Raw genomic sequence first — 25915 nt, 5'->3', positions numbered from 1 at the left:
TTCTTTCCGTGTATTTTTCGCTAATACAAGTCTTTTTTAAAATAGCTGCCATTTTGAAAAAAATCAATATTTTGAAAAATCCCTACGTACTTCATTAGTCTTTAACAAGTAGATAATGAAAATTCTTTGTGTTTTGTTCAAAGTCAAACCGTACCTGAAATCCTACACCGATAGAAAAAAGGAATTTTGCAAGTGTAGGCCAGTGCGCCGCCATTTTGGACATAAGAAAATTAAAAAAATTAAAAAAATAATTTTTTTTAGTTTCTTATATATGTACAATATAATGTCCTTTAAACAGATTTTAAATAAAGTTATCCATTTACTCACAAAAAAATCCGAAACTTTAGGTATCGTTCTAAAATCTCAAAGGTAGCGTAACTCCTTAATGACCGTTATTACGTTACGCGATGACATCTATTACATTCCCGAGATGAGCGTTTAGCATCAACGCGAATAAAAAGATATTCTCGAAGAGAAAGAACTGCACTTTTCTGCACCGCTGCGCTATATAATAAACCTATTATAATTAACAGATTAACCTTCCACCTTTCGCGCTTACAGCTTTTTTCACGCGAGAAATTATCAACGTTATAATATGTACTCTCCTCGGGGTTCGCTTTAATACGCGCGTTAAATTATTAGTATAATTCACCGTGAAATTGTATTGCTGAAACACAGAGACGCGTGGCTCGTTTTATTTCGGTGTTAACTATGATCAAACGAAAGGGCCGCGGTCCTGCGACAAACAAAGTGGAATATCTGTTGCAATACAGATAGAGCGGTCGGGCAGGCAGCTCGTCGGGCCACATTTTTACTTGGTCTACCGCACGAATTAAAAATTTCGTTTGTGCGTTGTGACGAACCGCGCGCACGGGCACGGGCTGGCCCACAGGGCGCGCAGTGTTCGTCACACGTTTTCGTATGATAACGCAGCGGAATAATTGCAAAGAATAATGTTACGAGGAGAAACGCGCGCGACGATAATTCTGCAAATTTTGAAATATTTATTCTCGTTGTACTTTGTCCGCCCGCGGTATAAAGTTGAAAATAAAATACGTATCTCGCTTTTGTCAATTTGCGAATTTGAATGCGAAACTCGCGGAAATCTCTGCCCGGCGGGGAATTCTCACAAAACAAAAAAGGGAAGAAATGAAACAAATAAGCAAACCCGCGCGTTTCATCGCGCGCATCGTCCCCAATTAATCTCAACTGTATACTAATTAATACCAACGGTCGCAAAGTTTGGTAACGAATCTACAACCGCCGAGGGCAGCCGCCGATAAGCGGCGAATCCGCCGGATTTCCGATGCACTTGCTGAAAGGCACTCCCCGGCACCGTGCCTTCGCACATGCACAACGTAATTACTCGCGAGACCGCAGCCGCGATAGCGCCTGGGTATCGCCCGTTGGCGTCTTTCCCGCACCTCCATTAAAGGTCGTGTTATTGTCCATCGGGAATCGACTCCCGTAAGTGGGCCATTCTGCATGGCGTCGGGCGCGAAGCGAGTTGACAGGGTGTCGATAACCTCCCCCCCCCCCACGTGGCGTAAGAAATGGAAAGGGGTCGACAATCGGACTCGTAGAATCTCGATAATATCGCCCTTTCGACGGCGGCGGGGCATTGATCGAGAACGAGACTGGTTCCGAGGATCGACGGAGTGAGGAGGGACGGGTGTAGGACGAGCGAGCTAAGTTGGATGCTGCACTCTCTCCTGCACGAATATCCCAGTTTTCCCAGATTCGCATATAACGCCAATCCTCTCCTGCTTCATTCGCGAGCCGCAACTATCTGACATCTCGATTCACGTAGAGAGCGTCACTCGGACGTGATTATATTATAAGCCGGCGTGTGGCGAAATCCCCGGGAATTCCGACGAGCCGCCCCACAGGGGGGGGGGAGGGGTCCTCCGCGATTTACCCCTCCGAGATTTCGCGCCGGGAATTCGCGTATTACGAGGAAAAACGCGAATTAATTAAGCTCGTCGGGTGCAGGCTCGCTCGCGCCCGCCGTCCTAGTCGTATCATAATATAGGACGACCATAATTTTTTATGGCGCTCGCGTCACCGCGAAATTCACCGTCGAAAGTATAACGACGCCGCGCGGCGGAATTAAATGACCCACATATTTTCATTCCACAGCGTCTAAGTGATAGGAATGTTTCATTTGGTAACAGACGATATGGACGCAGATCGGCTTTGTTAAATCAATCATTGAACTAAAGCCTTAATTTAATTAATTTTATTTAAAAAAATTCTTTCACCGTTAGGATTATATTTTTCCATACAGTTTATTATATAGCATATTTTTTCAGCAATTTTTATTCATTAAAAATAGGTAAAGAGACGAGGCTTTTTTTTTTAAATAAAGATTTAATCAGTAAAGAGTGTGCGCGCGCGTAACGCGAGAACGTATTTCGGTTTTTATTACACACATCTATATTATGTATCACCACTGTATTCGCTATTGTGTAAAAAATATCTAATATTTCGAAAACGCGCTTTTCCAATTTGTGAAACCAAACACGACAAATTCGGTTTGTATTCAACTTACAAATAAATTACTAAAAAAAAAAAAAACGGTTTGTATCAGTAACAATGAGGCTAAATAATTACTTGTGGAATTTTTAAATCTCGTGGAAATACTATCTGAATTTTACGAAAAAAATATGTTTAAATTTAAACAAATACGATGCATGTGTTTTCTATAAAATCTCTGAAAATTGAATTATATTTGTAGGTTTTAAGCCTATATATATGATTATATCTGTTAATACGCAAGATAAATTGAATTTGTCGAAATGATTTAATATCCGCTAATACGTATTTATCGTGTCACAGAGAAAAACGCTTGATCGCGCGATCATCTAAATTACAACAATCTCTTCAGAGAGATTATTAAATGTATGTATGTATATTTATTTAATGAATCTGTTATATATAACATAATCTCTTACGTACATATAACTATACGACAAATTGAATATGGAAACGTATAGGAGCGAGGTCTCTCTACCCCTTTATATTTTTCTCCTTTTCGATATTAATTACATTTAATTATAATAACCTGATTTACATTCAATGTCGATTATTCAATTTATCGACGTATCGATTAAATAACAAGTTATAATTTTAATAAAAGTAAAATTGGCTATTTTAACGCAATTGATGTTTACCGTAATGCGGATTAGACCAAGTAAAGTATAGATTTATACATTTTTCATATACACATAGACTAGAAATTATCTCAAAAAAAAAAATCGACGAATCTGGAAAATTTCGTTAAATGGCACTCTCGAAAGCAGTTGGAAATGAGTTACTCTACAATAAATGCATATATGAATGCTCTTCTCAGGTGAGATGTATCTAAGATTATGAAAGCTGATTACTACCTTTGCGATTATAATTCACCGTCCTCTCAAGCTGCCTGCCACCGCCGAGCAAATTTCTCGTAAACGTACGGACGTGCGAGTCTCGACTTTCAAGAGTGGAACATCAAAGGCTGCCTCACGAAGAAAAAGCTGAGCCTCTCTCGTTTTAAGGATCTCGTTTTTGCACGTTTGCTGAATATTTACCATTGCAAAAGTCTTTCGACGGCTGATTATAAGCAGCGACATATTTATCGCCTAGAAAAAAGTTCGGCCTTTTCCGCTACCGTAATAACGACTCTGTGATTTTTGTGTAAACGTCAATTTATTGCAATGCACGGTAGAATCGGCGCCCTGATGGCGTTCGACTGTCGAATATCGCGTCGCCAAATTCCGTTACGCGCTGCAAGAATCGTTGTTCTGACAATATTATACATCGCTCCACCGCGGTTCATCTGGGGAGGCTATGCTAATGCACACCGATTAAATCACGCCACAGGACACGGGAATCCCTAAGTGCGAGCGCGCCGGAGAGGAGGTAACTTCTAAAAGGTAAATCTTCCAAGGTAGACGTGCGAAGTAAATCTCAAAGGAGCCGCGCGCACGCCGCGGTCGGGGAATACCGTGTCTTAAGTAAGGACTTTGTATTCCACTCTTCTTTCATCCGCACTTTGTCCCCGCGTATATACCTACCAGAAAGAGAGACGCAGAAGTCTCTCTCCCCAACAGCGTCTTACACTTTCCACATCCGGGTCGCCGCGGCCGCTACCCTTCCGGGTCGCTGTATCACGCCGCCCGGTCCCCCCGAAACGCGTTACTCCTCTTCCGTGGCGCACACATGTGTGTGTGTGTGTGTGTGTGTGTTTTGTGGGAAAATGAAATACGCGCAGCTCTTTTACGAGTGCGGGTTCCCGTCATATCCCGTCGGGGATATTTTCCACTGAGTGTACGAATTTCGGTCGTCCCGCGTCGCGTTTCGTGCTTAACCGGCCGTGCACACGTGACACCGGCCATGCTGTTGGACATTTGTATCGTATCGATCACGTGTCGCATTTACTCAACGAACCAGATTGTACAAATGATACATATTCCGTTGGATATATTCCATTACTACGATGTAATTTTTTTTTTTTTTTAATTGTCGAGTAAACTCAGCAATGTGTTTTTTCGTTACCGGAATTATCAGAGGGACAGAGACCGTCCGATGTGCTGCATCTCTTGATATTAAATATAGTAGTTAAAAAATAATAACAGTTGACGCGAATATTCTGCGTGTGCTATGAATAGTTTAAATATGTACTTTATCGATGAATATTTACGTTTTCACGCGCGCGTGTGTGTTTGCACATTTTTATATTTTATGCGCAGTTCACCATCTGCACGCTTCCGGGGATGACTTCTTTTTTTCTATCTGATATTTATTTATACAGCTCCCCTACACTCGCGCGGCGTTTTGTATTTACCCTCGCACTTTACATTTCCGTGCGCAAGCGCTGCCAGTAATCATAAATCTCGAGCAAATCCTCGCGTTTTCGTCGTCTACGTACGTTGTCCCCCGTTACAAGGAACATCGCTTCCTTCTTCGCCGCGCGCGTCTTATATCTCCCCTGCGTTATGTATTCCCGTATGTATATACACACATCGCCGCCGTGTACGGTGTATCTCCACGCGGCGTTTGCTTTTTCACGCGCCGCGTCGACGTAAGATTGTCCGAGAGAAAAAGCGCCGCGTATCCATTCCGCGATGCCCGGACTCCTATCGCGAACCGCGCTACCGCTGCAATTTGTCGCTTTCGGTCTTGTTTCGCCAGATAAGACGTGGCCCTTCGTTTCCCTTCGGACGTTCTCGCCATCATCGGCGACGGGATGTAAATGCGGCCCTCTGTATTTATGAAGCGTCGACGATACGTGGAACGCGGCTATATATTTAAGCAGCTCCTTGTATTCCGTTCTTCAACCGTCCGCATTTCATCTGATCGCGGAGTTCTACTTCTCCCCCCCCCCCCGGCATGTGCGACGGGGATATCTTTTGACCGCATTGTATCCTGTTTACACGAATACGAGTAATCCTGTTTACCTCATAAGCGAGATATCACGATTGCGTCATTTTACATTTTTCGTTTGATCCATATATACATATAAATGTTATTTGTTTTTACTTTGATAATACATATTCTTCAGGCTGTGTGATATTCTGTTAATTTTAATTTTAAGAATAAACAATATTGAAAAACACATCCACTTTTATATGTATAATATCTTCTTCTTTTTCTCCCCAATATGTAACTTTGTTGAGACGCGCGTGAATGTGCACAAAAGATATTTTTGTCGGGTTTTTTCTGCTGCTCGGGGCAAAGTAAAATAAGTAATTCAACGCGTTGGAAAGATAAGATTTTTCAGGCGATTTTTTTTCTATGAAAGCATCGGTCTGATAAAATTAACTCTAGATATACACACTGGGGTCCCCGGGATCCCAGCGAAACTTTCTCGGTTTGGCATTTCTTTTTGGCAAGGGGAGGGGTTTGGGATATTGACGTAAAAAAAGTTTGGGATCTCCTCAGTAGGAAGACGTGTTGACGCGCGGCAATTGTCGCTTAACAACCGAGCAGTGAACAGTTAAAGTGAGCGTGAGATCCCTGGGACTGCTTGCAGTTTTGTTAAAAAATTAAAATATCGGATCGCCAAATTTTTTTGTTATCACTTCAAGTATGCCCTTTCAGAATTTTCAAGGATTTTTTAAATCGGTCTATAAACAAAAGAAATATGATTTTTTTAAAAAGGTGCTAAATCGATATTTTATTGCGTTTTTGTATTTTCCTTTTTTTTTGAGTCCGTATATCTTGAAGCTCCTTAATTCTATCGACTTTTAAACATTATAGGCTTGTTCCTTGATCGATTCTCTATATCGATTGAAAAAAAAATTAATTGAAATATGTCCATTTTTACTAGAGTTACAGTAATAAATATAGAGGGTCCCCAGGACTCTTGTGTGTATACGACGTCGTCAAAAAAACAGTGTGTATATACCTAGGGTTAAACATCTTAGGTATTGTAAACGAGATTGAACAAAAATACGGAATATTTAAAAGTAATAATATATAAATATCGCTGATACCTACTGGATTGCGTATACGGGAAAGAGATGTAACAAAATATTATATTTACTGGTTACCCCGACAATCATATTTTTGTATGACTGTGATAAATATTGCCTAAAGAAGATTTGTTATTAGTGAATAGACAAATAACGTATGTGGATTCAACGAGAGTTGATAAACCACCAGTTTTTTTTAATATGTAAAAATCAGTTTTTTGTTTGTCCAACAACAAACCATTCGGTATTCGAGCATGTGTATCCAACGTTGCGTGTTTTATCTGTGCGTGAGTTTGCTGTGTCGATATTTTCCAAGTGATTATTTATTGTCATTTTATAAGAAAAAGTGTCTGGAATATGCTCAAACGAAAACTATATAAATATACAATACTGATTTCTAGAGCAGCGATACAATAGTTACGATTATTACAAGGAAGATGTATTATATATAATTGAGAGCCGTATATATTTTGTCACAAATGAGAAGAATTTCTTTATTTCTTTATTTCTATATTTCTTTAAGAGAGAAGAAATACCATCGCAATTTATACCATCTCGCAGTTAAAAATTATGTTTCGTTCACACCGTGGGTAATTTCGATCGCTTATCTCTCTATTGCGAGATCAGACTAATAACACCTTTCTGCAGCTACTCTGCGATCGCAGAGAGAAATTGCCTCGAATAAAGTATTTACCCGTAAACCGCATTGCTATAAATGTCAAGCTGAGGTAGTAAGGTGCAGCGCGCGCGCGGATATCGATTTTTAAGTGGCCCCTTACATCTTGTATGTACTCCCTTCTATCTGCACTTTGTCGTCTCTTGCAGAAACAGCTTCCCTCCGCTTTCCAGCTCCCTCTCTTTTTATCCTCCATCTTTCTCTCTCTCTCTCTCTCTCTCTCTCTCTCTCTTTCGCAGCTTTGGGTACACCGGAGCAAAGTCTTTGGTAACGCGTAGGTGCTCGTGTGTACCGAAGGCATATCCTCTTCTTCGTGTTTTGCTTCGCTCAAGCGAAGTAAGATAAGACGCTCGGCTAGGGGAGGTAGGTGGAAAAGTGTACTGCGCGACTTACGTCTAGTGCAGCTTTTGCGAAGATCGCGCGGTTTTTCCTTTCTCTCTCTCTCTCTCTCTCTCTCTCTCTCTCTTTCTCCCTTTCCTTCGCTCTCTTTCTTTCTCTTTCTCTCTCTTGGGAGCCGTTCTCAAGTCGCAAGGACTAAACTCCTCCAGGCGTCAGCTATCCCTCGCCGCGAACGATGACGCCCGAGAGTAGCCCTTCGAGAGAAAAAATGGAGGGAAATATCCGCCGCCGCGCGCCGAGAAAAATAGTGTCGGCGCCGCGCGGTTGCTGCCGGCGGGATACGCAGCGACACAGAGTGATCGGACGACTAGCGATTTGTCGCGATAGCGATAACGGCGTATACTTCGCCCGACGTCTATCAACGTCTGCGACGAAGGGGGCTGATAACGCCCGAAATCTTCGGAGACGGAAACCTCGCAGACGGAGAGGATATTGAGGGCGACAATTCTCTCTCTCTCTCTCTCTCGGCGAAATTATTCCTCTCCGATAAGGCCAATATATGTGCCCATTTCGATTTGAAATTATCGTAACGGTTCGCTCGCTCGACGTTCGCCTGACGTTTGCCGCCGGATGACAAGATAGAATCATGACGATAAAGATGCGATTATCTTTCTAAAGCTGTAGCGACATACGCCGAACTCTACGTCGACGTGTATACGAGGGACACAAACTGACCGTCGTTTTAAATTGTGTAAAATATATATATATGTATTTGATTATATTGCGATGCGGATGTGTCAGCCGCCGCGCCCCGGTCTGGCGATATAAATTGTCAGCGTCAGATGTTATGCGGATCGATCTTAAACCATGCGAACGCGAAACGTGAAATCGCGACTGGAATCTAACGCGACGTGTTTTACGCGAGTGGACGCTATGCAGCTGGACGATGGAACCGATCGCCGCGCCGGACAGAAAGGGGACGCGTCCATTTGTCCGCTCCGACGAGTGGTATAACGTGTTTACATTGTTTCCAGTGCGCATAAAGCGCACATCGTTAGTTAACAATGCGGCTGAACGGAGTTGGGAATGGCTTTGACGCCGAGCGGGCGCGAAAAGCCTCGGACTGGTCCAATGGAACTGGGCTCTAATGCACGGGTCAGTGCGGAGGACAATAAATCGGTTGCTTTCAAATCGGCGAATCGATGCGCACATCGCACACTCGTCACCGGGCGCGAACCGACGCTCGGACGTTACGATCGCGGCCGTGATATTCGCTATAATAAAGCGCGGAGCAAAACGCGAGTGATAAAACCTGTGCCGGGAGATATAGAGGGCGAGTAGAGAGCGAGAAAAACGGGCCGTTATATTAACGGGGAATAGAAACACGCGCGGCGGGCAAACAACAAAGTGGAATCGTTCGATTGACGTCCGCATCAATTATCGCGCGTGCCTCTTTACGCGTGCCTGCACTCGCAATGCGTTTTTTTCCAAGCGCGTATTTCCCTTATCTGTTCTCTCGACGTAACCACGATATACGTCGTTCGTCGTAATGACCCCAAAAAAATCCATGATTCTCGAAGACTATTCTTTTTCTGTCTGTATTCTATTTTCCCGTTCCCAGCTGTTTTTAATTGAAAATAATGAGGCCGTTCTATATGCTGTAAAATAATTGCCGTAATGCGTAATATTGCGAGATGTTATACAGAAATTTGTTTTCTTACTGCCGTAATAACACATCCTGCGAGCGTTTCCCCGGGCGAGGCTCAACAATGGAGAGCGTCCTGGAAATAATTATGCCATTGCCATTGTGTGCTGCCGCACTAAAAAGTAACGAGTGCGCGGTCAAGTTTAGGATATTTCTGCCTCAAGGGGGAATCGTATACTTGTGTACAGGGAACGTAAGACGTAGCCATATTTATTCAAGATGCAAGTTTGCGGCTGGTGGCTGTAGCGAGAAGCTTAAGTGTTTACAGGGTGCTATAAGGAACTCGCGTAAAGTCGTGATCCACCAGACCGTATCCCGGCTCGCCCGCTGGCGGGCGGCGTCTCGGAGAACAGTGCGGTTTCGCTCTGGGGACTGAAAACGGATTTCCGGCGGTTTCGGATCGCCTTAAGCCCAAGTTACCCGGGAGCGGATCCGGCTCGCTTCTTAACGCGACAACGCGACGATGATACCAATTAATGTCTGTTTGCCCCGTACACGCGGCGAGTGTCGTGGAATCTTCCGTTCCGAGGCAAATGCGCCAGTTCTAAGCCGAAAATGGAATCTGTATTCGTTTGCGTTTTAACAGTTTTAAAAATGTCATGTCTTCTGCGCATTTTTAGAGACACTTTAAGGGGGGCGTCTGATTTAAGACGCTGAAAAATAGGTGATTTTCGTGAATTTTTTTAACAAAGAAAAGTAAAGTCGATCTTTCCATAACTGTACGGATACTTTACTGGATACTTATATTACACCAAAAAAATTTTTAATTAAAAAAATTTAAGATAACGTCATGACAAATAAGTGATTAAAACGCCTCGCTACTGGAGTTACAAAATAGCGGGCGAAATAGAGCCGGTAATTTCTATACAAAACAAAAAAACCAAAAATATTTTTAATTTGCATATAATTGTACAGTTGATGAACTAAGAATATGTTTAAAAAGTATAAAATTGTAAAACTTTTAGGACTTTAAAGAAAAAGCGATTTTTAAAAAGAAAATTTTTACTTTCTTTGTGCAATAAAAATTGTTTAAATTAACTTTTTTAAACATGTTCTTAGTTCTTTTAGGATGGTTGACGATAATTTAAATAAAAAACTTTGAATGAAGTTGATACGTCAAATAGTTTTCTTTTCTATTTTGCCCGTCAATTTGTAACTCCAGCGAGGCGTTTTGATCACTTATTTGCCATGACGTTATTATCTTAAATTTTTGTAATTAAATTTTTTTTTTATATAAGTATCCAGTAAAGTATCCGTACAATTATGAAAGAATCGATTTTACTTTTCTTTGTTAAAAAAATTCGCGAAAATCACCTGTTTTTCAGCGTCATAAACCAGACGCCCCCCTTAAAGACAATTAGACGAAAAAACGCTTGTGCATATATCTTTTAATTGGAAAAAAATATTACATATATATATTCTCTAAATCTGAATTAGTGCAAAAAATTTCTGAAAAGCCACTGATCGAGTCAGTATAATCTAACTTAACTTAATGCCTTGCACTGCTAATAAATAAAACAGCCAAATCCGCTTTGCAATTAGCGAGGTCCACTAATTTGTTAATAATTATGGCAATAATTCATTTATTTATTAGTAATTTTCAAGAGTCAATGAAGTTAAATTTAATTTGATCTCCAGCGACATACTTGGCATTTAACGAATTGATAATCAATAACTATGCACTGATTCAGATTTAGAAAGTACCTATAAAAAAAATGTAAGTCAAGAAACAAAAATCAAAAGATTCATTCTGGATGCCATTCCGAATCGACCAAATCCGCAGCGAGATTCCCGACGTTCCCGACTATTCCCTTTTATCGTATTCGTTTTCCCTGCCGGAATACATATTGGTCTCATACCGCGACCATTTTTGCAAATATAGGTACCTCGAGGCTTCGTCAGCGAATACACATCCCCGTCCCCGGAAAATATCCCGAAAGATCGACCGAGAGAAGCAGAAAATTACAAATTCTACGCTCGATAGCCTTCCGCGGTCCCTCAGTCAATTGCGATTACGACAGGATATACCCCGGTAGACGGTATAGCGTGAACAGCTATAGAAATTTATCTCGGCTTTTCGATCGCTGCAGCCTCCGTGCATACGACACGCAATTACGCCGTGAGGATACACGTCACGGATACGTGTACCTATAGGTACGTTTCGCGGATAAGTGTCGTCGTGATTAGCCATCGGCCCAGGACCAAAATCGCTCGGGGAAGTTTCGGGGATCGAGAGAGTTCGCTCATTTGTGCGCGGCAATGCGTGCGCGCGCGTACGTATAGGTATAATGTATACACATGTATATCCCCGGGTATCGACATCGCGTTTATTAGTTCGCCATCGGGAGCGTAACCGAGGGAAGTATCGTGCAGGCCCCGTATACTGCCGCCGGCGCGACCGGACTACCACAGCGCTGCTGCAGGCGGAGATCAAATATCTGCCGAGCAAACGTGCCGGCCCCGGAACTCGTCGTCGCGAGTGACGCTGATGAAGTTTACCACGCGCGAGGCACACGGTTAATCTCCGACTCCGCCCGACGACGCTACCGTTGGCCTCTCGAAAGCCGTGCGATTAACAGGCACACGCTAGGCTGGGCCTTAACGGATCGTTAGCGCCGATAACTCGGCGCGAGACATGATTATGTGTCAAGCGCGGGACGCGCGCGGCGGGTTCACGGAAATGCACGTGTGTGCCGCCGCCGTCGCGTCGTCGCGTCGTCGGCTTGCCGATATGAAACGCGGCCGACAGGCGAATGTCGAAAATTTCGCTCCCGCGACTCCCCGCGTATAAATCCAATTCGCCCGATGCGATTAATGTCGAAAGTGCGTGACTGTGACGCGTTAATTACGGGCTTTACCTTTTGCGCGCCGTTTTCCCCGGATCCGCGGAGATTTGTCCCGACGAAGTTTTCGACGTTGGCACACACAATTCCCCGCTTCCCGGCCACCCTCGCCCCCCGCCGTCGCGTTGCACACGCACAAAGAGGATTAATTCCGCGGATATAGCACGTGCGTATAATTTGCGATACGACATCCGATCGTTAAGGATTAACGATCGCAGAGCTTTTGCTGATACGCATGTGCAGTAATACTATCTTTCGCATTTTATACGCGCACGTAGGTATACATGTGTCTATTACTGCGTCATAATGTTACGCTGCTAATTGGAGAGTAAATTAACATAATCCATAATTCTTAAGTAATACGATTAATTGCATATTGCAGAAAGCTTACGCGTGCATGTAAAAAAATATAGCTAATTTTTGCACTGTAATTAACTTGGGCGAAATTTCTCCCCGTTTAATTAAATGGAATCCTCTTATAGTTTGACATCGATAATGATATGCTACTGTTTTTTGCGTACGTGAAAATACATTGATAAAATCGTTTTACAAGCTTTGATACACGAGCAGTAATTATTTATCAAAGTTTCTCGATAAAATATCTCGTTAAAACTATGTAATGTGTTTAAACTGACCTTATTCCCAGCAAACGTCATTTGTTTAAGTGTTTTTATTAAGATATATATATTTAAATTAAACGTTTTTATTAAGACGTATATCTTAATTAATTTCTTTTCGTAAAGGTAATCGTGTTTGTTTTATATCGCGTGAAAGTACAGCGCTAGGTAAAATGGAGTTAGCTCCCGACTGTCAGACAGTTTTTGCAATGCCACGCACCGAGGCAGGTGCGGGTTTCCGGTTAAAATGAATAACAAATGGGAACTTTCTGCTGCTTAATGCCCGTAGCTTAATTAAACGGAAGGGGGAAAAGAAAAGGCAAAGAAACTCGTCAGGGGCGAAATTGGGTCGGTTAGGACGAGAAGGGAGTTCGCAAAAGCGACTAAACGTTTGAAAATGGTAATCGTCGCAGAGTCTGTGTATACGCAGAACTGGAACATCGTGAAAAGGGGAGGCCGAAAGGCGAAAGGTCAAAGGGGAAATGTGTTTAGGCAACGCCGCGTGTCAAAGAGAAAATTAGTTTCCGAATAAGAGGATCAAAAGAGGCGCGGAACGTGTCGCTGTCAAAGCTTGATATCAGTCATTTGTGCGAGTATTAGATTTCGGTAAACGCAAAAAGCTATACAATTGCATCGATGGATATACACAAGTTATTTCCCCTATTACACGGACACTTACGTGACGCGCGCGTATAGTGTTCGACAGGGGGGAGGAATTTCACCCAAGTTAATTACAGCGCAAAAAGTGACGTCTGCGGATTAATATTTGCTGAAATTACAACGTCGCGCCGCGTGCGCGCGCGCGGCATGTCATTTTCGTGGCTATTTTTCGCACTCTGTTTTTAGCCCCGGGTTCGTTCGTTAGTTTAACTGACATTCGCTTTCGGGAATTTAAACTTTCCCGTTGTACCTACGACGAGGAGCGAGGGAAACGACGTGGTCTGCGTACCGCGATGCAATTTTCTGCCTTGGCGTTTCATCGCGCGCCATCGATTGCCCCATCGCGGGACGAACTCGGGACAGTTTTCGTCAGATACACAAGCCTCTCTCTCCCGATCGAACATTTTATAACACCTTCGCCTCTCGCCGACTCGTCCGTCCTCGAGTTCGAGCGTATACCGCGATCGTTATTGCGCCGCGGGCCCGTTAATAGCCGGGGCTTTATATCCTCTGGCCTGCAGGTGAAATTCGGCCGATTTGCATTCGGCGTGTGCCAGCAAAGGCCGGCTAGGGGTTGATTCGCTTTTAATTCGCAAGTTGAGAGATTACGCGTGATAAATGACCGCTGTTCTTCCACGCGAAAAATCTCGCTTTCAAGGCAAGGAAAGTCCTCGTGATCCTATAAGTCTAAACGCTGTGTTTTAACGATATAGATATACGCAGACGCTATTGAACGGTTGATTTTCAAATAAACTAAAGCAATGGCTAAATCGTACCAGAGCGGGCGTTTTATTCTAAATTTCACGTTACTCCAGATAAATAACATGTACACGTGTGTATACGTGTGTTTGAATGCATGTAAATACCGAAAATACACGTAAAAGCCGCAGCGCGGTAAATGCGACGATAAAGATCGTCGTTTTGCGGACACGAAACGGCTATGGGAAGGTGCGGGTATATCGGGGCCAAACCACGTGCGAATGAGATACCACGGTTTAAGTCTCGGCATTTAACAAACAATTAGCCATTTAGCCGTAATGATCGATAAGCCCCCGGGCGAGGGCGGGCACGACACCAGGGGATTTGTTCACGCAGAATTTGCACTCTTATCGATGCACCGGCGCGGCGCACCGGTCGATCGGTCGGTTGCAGGCCATTCCAGAATGGCCTGCATGTATACGAAAATTTCGATTCTTATCGCTGGAAACTATCAGCACGGTCGACCAGCAGGACCGAGGCTAATTCGATGATGCGCAATTACGTACGGCGTTGCACCGAGGGGCGACGATCCACGCGCGAAAGGGCTACGGCGCCGTGTATAATCTTCGGAAATATGGTGGCGACGCGATTAATCACTTCCGAAGTGTCATTGGCGGTGATGATATTGACGCGTGACGCATTGATTGCCCGACGTCCGGGAAAATAATACGCCGCATCATATCATTTTACGCGTTATGCTTCTTCCACAAATAGACCAATCAGACGACACACGCCATTTATTGCAATTTAGCGATATCAATTATCGAACTCTGCATGGTAAGTATAACGATATTCTCATGCAGTTTTATATCATAGAAGTAAAAAATGTAGGTACGAAATACCTTTTCAATTATCACAAAATTTTGAAGCGACGTTTTAAATTTTTTCCGCGAGGAAACTCTGAAAGTATACCATCTGCAATTATCGTTATAAATCGAATTATTGATGGAAAGAGCTATTGCTATTGAAAAAAAGGATTACAGAGGCGGAAAATGGAGGACTGTATTTACAATTCAGCAGCCGCATGACGCCGGACATCGCATCGCGCTTATCGCGTGCAGGACATAAAAAACGAATATCCATAGCGCTAACGAATTGAGGTATGCGCGCGAAACTATATATATTTATGAAGTGCAACATGATACTCTTTTCGGAAACAATTGAACTGCCACTTTAGTTGCAGCGTTCGAAAAGCGTTCCGCAGCGTACCGCGAGGATATATTTTGCGCGCGACAGGTTTGACGTGTATAAAGGGCACTTAACAGTTCCGCGCGATTAAGGTCAGCAGATTGTTCTCGCGGCAAAAGCGAGTGCATTGGGACTGCACGGTATCCCGTATAACAAGGCTGCCTAATGTGCGTGTCGTTAACATTAATCGCTACGGCCCCATAATTTGCGTATACTCCGCACTCACTTCATCCCCCTTCCCCGCGCGTGAACAATTCGCTCTTTCGCCTTACGCGAAGCCGGAGAGAAGTGCAACGACTGTTACGGAGCAGCACGAGTAATTTTCATAATGAGGTGTTGACTATAACACTTCCACCTGTCTGATGTAGACGTTTCGTCGTTCGCACCTTGGTGCAAAGGTGCTCGCGTTCAATCCCTTGTTTGTTGCGTTTCATTCATTATTAAGATGACGGAAGAGCGTTGTTTATTTAAAAAAAAATATATTACATTTGCCTTATGTGTACGCGAATGAATTCATAATGTTTAATATGTAAATTAAATTTTCAGACGAGGAACTCTCTTTTACGTCTGCAACTTTTACACATTAGTAAAAAAAATATAGATACACAAATATACGAATAATAACACGTGAAACAGATACTAAAAGGATATTTCTTTTTTACATCTGCAACACATTTTCATTATGTAAATATTATAGATACAAATATAAAGAATGGCACACGTGAAACAGAGAGACTGAAAATATGCACGTTACCAGCTTCATATAAGCTTATCTGACGAGATGGACGAGATATTACCGCGGCACGATATTATCGTACTCCCCCGCTGACAGGGCCGGATCTTTATCAATGAGCGATGCCTAAAATATTAGCGAGCTTCGAGCGGCTCCCGGCCCGGCGCGGCGCGGCGCGGCGCGGCGGCGCGTCGTCTCCGCTTAAGTCCATTTTTATCGCACCGAGATCCGTTCGACATAAATTGCCGACTTATCCTAATGGGTTAATAAAATATTCATCATGCGCCGACGAATAAATCGCGTACGTGTGGATCGCGTGGGACACGCGCCCGCCATCGCGTTGTACTCGGCTACCAGAAAGTACCCCAGGGTGCTCTCACCCCACACGCCTCGTACGTAGGATTCGAATCCGATATTGAACGGGCTTATCTTGGCCTCCCCCTCCCCCCTTCCTATCCCACCGGGGTCGATGAGCGCGCACAGCTATCCCGGGGGAGTTCTGACGGGAAATTATCTCGAAAAATGTATCCCCGGCCTCTCTCGCGAGGAAGAGAGAAAGGGAGAGAGAGAGAGAGAGAGAAAGAGCCGGGTCTCCGGACTCGAGCAGACAGATTGCCGGAATCAGATTCGAGGCTCTTTCTTTCCGTCTTCCTACACGCGCTACGAGGGTATCTGCCTCGCGGCACTCGATAAAACTAATCTGCTAATCGATACCCACCACGGGAAAGGATAACGAACCTAATTTTTCTTCGCGATTAAGCCGGATCGGTTACGTCAGTCCAATTTCTCGGCGCGGTAACTCACACTCGCCGCAAATAGAATCTTGTGTCTTGAACGATGGGAAATGATCGTCTCCTTGCGGGAATGTTATTTTTATGGAAGCGAATATACCCCTCCCCATCCCCCCCCGCCTCCCCCGCCGCCGCCGTCCTCCCGTCCCCGACGCGGTATTGCGAGGGCACGGCGGAGACGTAAAATAAACTAAAATACCGTATACGTCTATGAAATTGGAACTGCCGCGGCCTGTGTTTAGTAAGCTCAGATTTTACGGTAATTGTAATACCGTGAATTGCTATACGGTCGTATATTTTCCTTTGCTTCTCTCTCTCTCTCTCTCTCTCTCTCTCTGTCTTTCTCTCTCTTTTCTTTACTTCCATTATCTATAGGATTGTTTCACAGCTTCCTTCTCTCGCGACAGGTTCAGCAATCCGGGGATGCAGACGTGGCACCGGCCCGCATCCATTCAATCAGGTTTGCAGTCTGACAAGGATATAAAGAGGAAGATACGCGCAAAATCGAAAGCACAGTTCGACGGATATGGAAGGCATCCTCTTTCTTCCCGTCTTTTTTGTTTCACCCGCAGCTAAGACACGAGCTTTAGGCTTATATATAGTCTCGTGGGTTCTACGCACGCGATCTGTCTTTCATTTCTTACAGGCCGATAGAAAAGTTGATGCTACTCCAATTTTCTGTATTGACCGTAAAGCGATTTTTTGTGACATGTCTACGTCGTCATTTAAACATGTCTTATGTGATTATATTTAGAATAAAAAAAACTTGAGAACGTCTATTAATTTATGTCTAAATAGCAATAATCAGGAAATGAAAGATATTCTGATTTTTATTGAATCTAATGTTATAACTTTGATTAATAATAAAAATAAAAGAGTAAAAAAACAATAAGTATGCGATAAAAATAATTTATAAACTATCTGCGCAAACGAATCTAATCCTATTGTTACGATGAAATAGCAGAGGAATAAAATTACAGCAAATATTTACTTTATCACAAGATTCCAGTGTATAGCGTACTAATCTAGTTAAATAAAGGAAATTTGAGTGTATATTTAAACAATCTAGGAAGTACGCTTCCTTCCTCCGTTCGTGTAAACTGTTTCATCCGTTCTTAAAAGGATAAGAAAGTTCTTTACTTTTGACTTTTTATGTCTTTCTAAGATAGCGTTTTTCCCGATGAATATTTCTCGATGTACGAATTCTCCGCTCCAGATTTTCCACTCGCCAGCATCTCGCCAACGTTGTAAGACAATTCTAATAATGCCCGTTCGGCTATATTATACTCAATATTTAATAACGTAATGAAACAATTTCCGATAATGAAATTTTCAGAAACAATTCCCGGGAAACCAAAGGCATATATTTTTCACGGGACATATAATCGTGATTTATCGTTTGAGAGAAATTGAAGATCTCCTGCCGTCTGACATTCCTGCTCCGTTCGTAGTATACTAAAAGCAATTCGGTCGATGGTACCTAAAAGAAAAGCGCTTTTCCCGACGGATAAAGCCTCCAATCTATCGGATATTATTCTTTTCGCGAAAATGATATTTCGATAGGACCCGTATTGTTCTCCCTCGTGAAACTGCACACTAAGGAAGCTACTTTGAAATAAACACACGAACTCCATTTCTTCGCTCGGGGACATTTTTCTACGAAGACGCCTCTTATATAAGTATATACACACACATATATATATACATATATATATATACTTATAGAGAGAACGAAGGAGATCGGCGAATAATGGTGGGCTATAAAAAAAAAAAAGGTGAACGCAAAGCCTTTCCTGTCTTTTCATTCGCCTAATGGATCGCATAAGGCATGCCGTCGCCAGAGGTCGTTCCCTTTTGTCGGGATATCGATTTTATTGCGACCGGGCGAAGTTTCGCGGAAGTTCGCGCGGTGGCTGCCGTGGCGGCGTGAAACGAACCGAAAATTAGGATGTCGCAGGACTTAAGCCGCCGGAAAAGAGCCGGAAATACCGCCATGCTGCAGCCTCGGAAAAGAGTGCCCGCGCGTCCTTTGGCGCCCGATGGCCGTCAAACTAAATTAACCTGCGGTTACGTGATTGAACATCAAACACGGTTTGACGTGTGACTGTACGATGTTCGCGCGAGCGGCGAACGGCGAAGCCTGAAATGGATAATGGCAAAAATTAGAGCTACTAATTCAATAAACTAATTTCGTCACGAGCAGCAAAGGCATCTCGGCGTTACTCCATCAAAAGTGAATTAATTTGCATGTAAATTGGACGCTGCGAAAGAAAGGATTGGTGCTCTCTCTCTCTCTCTCTCTTTCTCTCTCTCTCTCTCTCTCTCTCCGGCATAAGCGAAGAACATCCAAAACATTTAATTATGCAGATTGTCAGAGTGCACAGACGGAGTGTGCGCGCCTCCGAACTTCCTATGTAGATCGCACGGATAAATCGCAAACACCTTTAATTACAAAAGCGCCGTTATCGCCTGCGCCCTCGTCAACACATAATTCGTTTCGTTATGAGATGTACATTAAGTTTCCGGACGAAAAGCTTTTCCGCATCGTTGAAGCTTTACGACAAGCCGAAATTCGACTAAAGCCGAAACGAGTATCTGGTTTAACGGTCGCCGAAGTAAACTAGGGCGCGGCTTTGTAGTTTAGCATCTTCGCTCTTCGCGGTGGTAAATAGCGATTGTAAACTTTCGGAGATAGTTGAGAGAGAGAGAGAGAGAGAGAGAGAGAGAGAGAGAGAGAGAGAGAGGAGAGGGAGGGGGAGGGAGAAATACAGGAAGGACGCAAACATGCACTTGCAAAACGTAGTACGTCAGACTTGGTGGTGTAAACTTGCCATGCCACGGAGACAAGAATCGTCCAAAATTCAGTGGGAATCTCGCCGTTGGCTACGCTTAATTTATTTCGACTCTCTCGCACGCGACTGCGCAGCATTGTTGCCGCCGTGAGCATTGTTTTGCGAAATTGTCAAATCCTCGATGGCGAATTCTGCAGTATTATACAGTATAACGGGCAAATAGAAGATAAATGACCGTGTGGCGGGAATTTTACTCCCTCTAGTTTAATTTCCATATCTCGCATTTAAAAATAATATCGCTAATTCGGTTGTACCGACGTTAATATATAGATCCATCATTCTGTGTGCGCGTGCATACGTCGCAAATTACATCTAATAATTGTAATTATTAGATGTAAAAAATTAGCAATGTTGACTAATTGCGCTTACGATGTGCAGCTGTAAATTAAATGTATGTACAATAGATGTGTTTCGGTAAAATGCCGTAGTTATATATAGATATATTATATAGTGTAGATATATTTCGGTGAACAATAGTGTCCGAAATTTCAAGTAAGTTATAATATATAACAACGTATACATGTCATATCTTAACGCTGGCCAACAAATACAAAGCGTAATACATACGATTGAATATGTAGATTCACCGAACACGCGAACTGTCATCACGAAAGTTCACGATATGATTCATGTCTGAGGAATGATAATAATTAAAATTTGGTATCAAAATCATTTAACTAACAAGAGCAAATTATATTTTGTCTGCAAAATAACGTAATACGATAATTAGAAATTATGCTATTAACAAAATTAACAAATTTGTATTTCGTGTATTAAATCTTTTACTTTTTCTACATTTTTAATTACAAGTATTTTATATGTGTAAATAGAAAAATTATTTTAAAAAAGATTATTAAGAAGCTTTTTTGAAACGTTATTAACAATGTACAAATTGTTCACGAAAGCTCAACAGTTGATTACAAAAGTTGAAATAAACAATACGGATAGCGAAAAAAAGCGAGCAGTGATCCGTGAATTTGCAGCCGATCTATTTAATAAAAGCCTTTTAACGATACATGATAAACACGAACTTTACCAGCACTGTAAATGCGCGTGGATAGTTACTTTGCTCGATATTTTTATTGCATATTTCGCTATTTTTCTACGATATTCCATTCCAGAAAAAAAAAGAGATTTTCGAATAAATCTGACATATTGGCCAAAAGAAAAATATAAGCGAGGCAAACGAGTACCCCTCGTACTTCCCTCACGAAAGCACTCCCGTTGCGCGATAAACCGAGATCGTATATTGACCTTATTACAGTTTATATCCTACGTGGACAATGGCTGTAGTTTAAAGTGCATTATGCAATATGTTGAAACATAACAGACAAAGTTTCCGTCCGTATTCCGCGTATGAGCCGCGTATTATCGGTTGAATAATTCAGTCCATTTCAATGTTTCACGGTGACATAAAAGGACGTAGTTATGGAAATGAGGGCGTTGAAATTTCATGGGAATCCGATTATTGCCCCGAATTCGGCTGGATACGTGTCGTTACTTTACAGGCGACGCCGAAAAATATTATGCGACGTTTCGCGTGCATTGTATATCTCTTTCGAGATTCCGTCCGACAGAATTTTCGTCGCGGCACGTTAATTTAACCAATTAAGCGGCACTGGAAAATTTGCCGGCCAGAAATTCATGAAAAATTTGTCGCGCCATTTTATATCACCGTCCCACGTTTACTCGCCCGTGTAAATTTCGTTTCTCCTCATTTCTTTTTCATTCGTCTGCTTCAGGATGTAATCTCGAAATTTCGACTGTTGCAATTATATTCTGCGCTTTCTTAAAAAAAAAGTCTGCGACAATGAAAGCAAATTTCATATTCGACGAAGTACTACTCTAATTCAATTTCTCTCTTCTCTTCTCGACCGCGGCGCACAAATATATCCCGCTCAATTCCCTATTGGAATAAATATCGCGTATCATAGGTTGTCGTTTGTCTCCTAGATATTTTCATATAAGAAGTTACCGCGGACGCGGGAGTGGAAGTTAAACGCCATAAATCATTTCTTGACACATTTATGCCAGTCGCGTGCGACGGGTTTGCCACATTACACTCAACTTCCCAACTTATATAAATTTCATACCGACCAGCCCGCGCGTTTCGGAGTCTTCGCTGAGAAAGTGCCGAGTAATAACGCGAGAGACATTTTCGGGTCAGAAGTATTTCCCGATGGCGACTTCTTCCGAATTCTCCTATTCCTCTATTGCTATGTAACAAACCCCCTTATAACCAATCGCACTTTCTCACGCGGTACTCGAGAAGTTTTATCGTACAATTAAAACTCCTCTATTAGTATTAAAAATTGTTATCGGCTATCTGGCAAATACACGTTTAATTAAATATTAATTGAATATTAATGTGCATTTAAAAAAAAGATAAAAAATGTTTTTTTAAAAAATAGTCTTTAAAATGTTCTTCTTGCTAGATCAAAAAAATTGCTTCCTTTTCCAAAGTAATATTTTACTACGGATTACGTCAACATCGCACGTTCTATCAATTTTACGCTCATCAAATTTTATTTTATCTCATTCTCTCTTATTGATGGTATTTGATACAATTATTATCTTATCCACGGTTACTACATTCGCATATAATTTACGGAAACAATTTGCGATAGAAATCAAGTGCGATTTCCTCACAAATTATTGAACATCATATTGGGCGATGAAATTACTTTCAGGAACGGCCGGCGGAATTAAATTTTACGCCACGTTACGCTCGCCAGTCTCTCGATTTTCAATTTGTGCGTGGTTAGTGAAAATAACATAAAATTAACTGCGCATTTCAAAGAGATGTATTACGCTTGTCAAATGTGGTTTTAGCGTGATACTCACTAATTTGAGAATGTTCACCTAGACTCTTTGATTTCGTGCGGGTGTCAAAACACCCCGTCGCGGAAACATCTTCGGAAAATCTTCGCGCCGCGAATCAAAGAAACGAGTTGCGTGGCAAACTGCTGATGTTTTATGTATAACACGCGGAGCCTTAGTTGACGACGCACGGGGGATATCGCAGACGTTGATTTCGCCATAAATATTTAATGAGCAGTTCGTAACGAAGCCACTCGTTGTCCGACGGAATTCGCTGTTTTTTTTCTCCTGGACGCGCCAATTAAGAAACATAAATAATGGAGGCGCCGCGCGGAGGTGAGCCGCGCGGGAATTTACCTACGGACGAATTTGCAACTTTCCCACCATTTACCGAGCCCCGTGAGGCCCAACAATATGTACCAATCAATTATTCAGATTTTTCAGTGCTCTCAGACGACCGCCATGATAATTCACCCCGGCCGCGGAGCGGATGAAAAATTTTACGGATCGCTCGCATTAATTGTCCGTTTGCCATGATTTCAATTATATTTGATTATCGGCGCGATAAATACGAGAAAACGCAATAATTGGCACGGAAATTAATCCTGAATTACGAACGTCGCGAGCGCGCGTCGATAAAATCATAAAATTTGTTGACATCTTTCACAAGATTACACTCATTAAATAAATAAATCGATATAACACATTTCATCAAACGTAATAATTAATTTGCATTCCATTTCCCCACTGGCGCTCGTAAACGTTTTCAGGCATCGACCATGAATGGCTATTAATTTCACGTTATTACTTCTCTACGGTAGTTTCTGCGTAATTAAATACGGTTACGCGGCGGGCGCGCCGTCAAGAAAGTTAATTTAAAAAATAATTCTCGCCTTCGTAGTAAACAGAGGGAAACCTCATTTCACTTTATCAAAGGTAAATCAATTTGCATTTAAATTAAACTCTTCTCAGGAGCTGATGTTCAAGTACAAACGGCGGATAAAGCGAGAGCGGGCTACTTGATAATGGAAATCGCTTCTTATAAGGTGCGAATCGTGTAAATACTCCGCGACCGCGACGCTTTGCACCTTTTCTCCAAGTTATCGAAATCAGTCTGATTTATTGCGATACCTACGGGAGCAGAGAAACTTTTGCAGGGACACGGGGGGAGAGAGAGAGAGAGAGAGAGAGAGAAATCCGAGGGCGCGAATTCAATCTCACGGATATCACTGCCTAATGGTATTTAAGAGTAAAATTCGATGTACGAGTGTTACTTGTGCACGTTCGGAGTAACTCGAATAGCAAACGCGGCTCGGGGTAGTAAGAAGCACTTAGCTCAGAACGTGTTCCTATTTCGTAATGCCGTTGGAATTCTATCTATCTCTCTGCGCCGTCCGTCCTCGTCTTCCGTTCTCGATGGCGCGCACCCGGCGGTAACTCGCGCAGTGACATTAAATCGACTTTACGCACCACGCTATTCATTTGGGACACAATTGTTCTGCACAAAACGCGCGACAAAAAAAGGACTCGGCGAAACCTTTTCGCGAGAATACAGGTGTGTGTCGACCTCGATCGATTCTCGCTGAAATCTTATATTTCCAGAGACAGAAAAAAATTTTTTTTCCACATAAAAATATCTGTACGCGCGACTCCAGGAAGGTGAACGAGTACCTATATAATTTTCACGGAATTTTTCAGCGAAATTTTAATTTGTTTAAAATCGCGTCTGTTTGCGATGTTATTCGAAGCGTTAAAGTACCACTACGAAATGCTTTGAACGCTCCGAATTTTACATGTGTTAGAGTGCAGGAAAATTCTTCTGTTGAGTTATTTAGCGATGTGCAAAAGGTATATATAATTAATGGTAATTCGGGCGGTTCACTCCGAGTGGCGAACTTATTGCTCTTAACTTAACGAAGTGGCAACGCAAAAAACCGACTGCAGGAAAACGGAGCGATGAAAAGTATACTGTACTCACTGCATATGCAGAGTCGCGACCGGCTTGTCCGAGAAGAGGACGACCGGTCGGTCGAAGCGTTGGTTCCGACCGCAGACGCGAGCGCTGCCCTCGAGTTGAAGCCAACCGCCCTCGCACCTGTGAACAAAAAGACGAGACTGCTCTCAGTAGCCGTCCATTAGCTCCGGGCGCATACGACCGATACCTACTCCCTTTCCTGTCGCTCGCTAATTAATTTCGGCAATTTTCGATCCGACTCGTGGCCTCATCGCACTTAAGAGTTGTTACATGTATAGCTCGCCCCAAGTGCGAACGTTGGGGAATTTCTTCTCTCCGCCGAGCGTTGCGGCGGGGTTGAATTTTTGTCTCGCGGAATTTTAGGGAGAGATGCATATTTCACTGCGCGTGAAGTCGGGTAAGAATTTTCCGCCGCTACCTCCTCCCCTCCCCCCCCCCTCCTGAGTCCGGAATATTCAAATTGCTTCCGAAGACCATCGCCTTCGCCAGGGTAGAATTCTTTTTTTTTTCCGCATATATTTATTGTGGGCTTTGCATTTATTTACAATTACGTATTGAAATTTGTGTCTTGTTGATCTTGGAAATCCGCAATATTCTCGCAGTCTCTCACGGCAGAAAAGGGAAAGCCTTTCATTTTGAGGTCGTTTACTTTACAAAGTGGCATCCCACGCTCAACTTCGGTATACGTGCCCCGAATCTGATTTTATTCTCCGTGATGTTAAGACCTGTACTTGCTATTCCAGATTGAATTTGGTGGGAATCGTATTTTGAATCCAATATGTGCGAAGTTTAATGTTAACTAAGTTTCGCCACGTACAGTACGAGTTTCACTTTGCTTAAATTAGATTGTGTAAAGTAAAATTGAATTTAGGTTCCGTCCGAGGAAAGTGTCGGTAGTAATTTTAACTGGGAGCTCGCGATATGAGAAAAGATAGAGAGATCAGCAAAGAAGAGCGCAAAGGATATTCACGAGAACACGCCCGCTTTTATTCGAGCAGAATCGACCGGCTTAATGTTACATCCTAATTAAGGAGTATTTTAAGCGAAAAAAAATGTGAATACAGCTAACAACCCAACTAGCAAGCTGACGTGTTATTTTGTCGCCATTTTGATGTCAACCTGCTATACCTGGGAAGTTACTTGCGTTGTTTCATTACAAACGCCAATTAAAATCACTATACGTATATATTTACAATCGAACCTCGATAACTCGAAAACCTCTGTAAGACGAAAAATTTGTTCATTCCCTTCCGCTCCACTACGGAAAATCTCTATAAATCGAAATAAACCCTACCTTAACTTGAATTATTTGTCAGATATTTAGATATATAGTCGAACTTTCTCGATAACTCGAATCTCAAAGAATCAGCTATAAAAATCTTCAAGTTACAAAGGTTTCGCCTTATCGAAGTTCGAGTAAAAGAGAGTTAACATATGAAAATTACGGAAGCTTTGTACGAGAGTTTATAATTTATAATGGGTTTTAACTGTCTCTTATA

The 25915-nt window shown here is 42.5% G+C and overlaps 2 protein-coding genes across 2 annotated transcripts in view; one reads left to right on the top strand and one right to left on the bottom strand.

Moving 5' to 3' along the window:
* Window positions 1-25915, bottom strand: part of LOC105451562 — a 246107-nt gene that overhangs the window by 89904 nt on the left and 130288 nt on the right. Inside the window, exon 5 of the mRNA XM_011692085.1 lies at window positions 24420-24536. Coding sequence (XP_011690387.1) covers window positions 24420-24536 — 117 coding nt within the window. The remainder of the gene's footprint in view (window positions 1-24419; window positions 24537-25915) is intronic.
* Window positions 24786-25915, top strand: part of LOC105451578 (ATP synthase subunit beta, mitochondrial-like) — a 2726-nt gene continuing 1596 nt past the window's right edge. The window contains exon 1 of the mRNA XM_011692125.1: window positions 24786-24813. Within this exon, the coding sequence (XP_011690427.1) occupies window positions 24786-24813 (28 nt within the window). The remainder of the gene's footprint in view (window positions 24814-25915) is intronic.

The sequence above is a fragment of the Wasmannia auropunctata genome, unplaced genomic scaffold (genome assembly GCF_000956235.1).
Source record: "Wasmannia auropunctata unplaced genomic scaffold, wasmannia.A_1.0 LD336050.1, whole genome shotgun sequence".
In the NCBI taxonomy this organism is placed as follows: Eukaryota; Metazoa; Arthropoda; class Insecta; order Hymenoptera; family Formicidae; genus Wasmannia; species Wasmannia auropunctata.
This window is presented reverse-complemented; position numbering and strand designations above follow the sequence as displayed.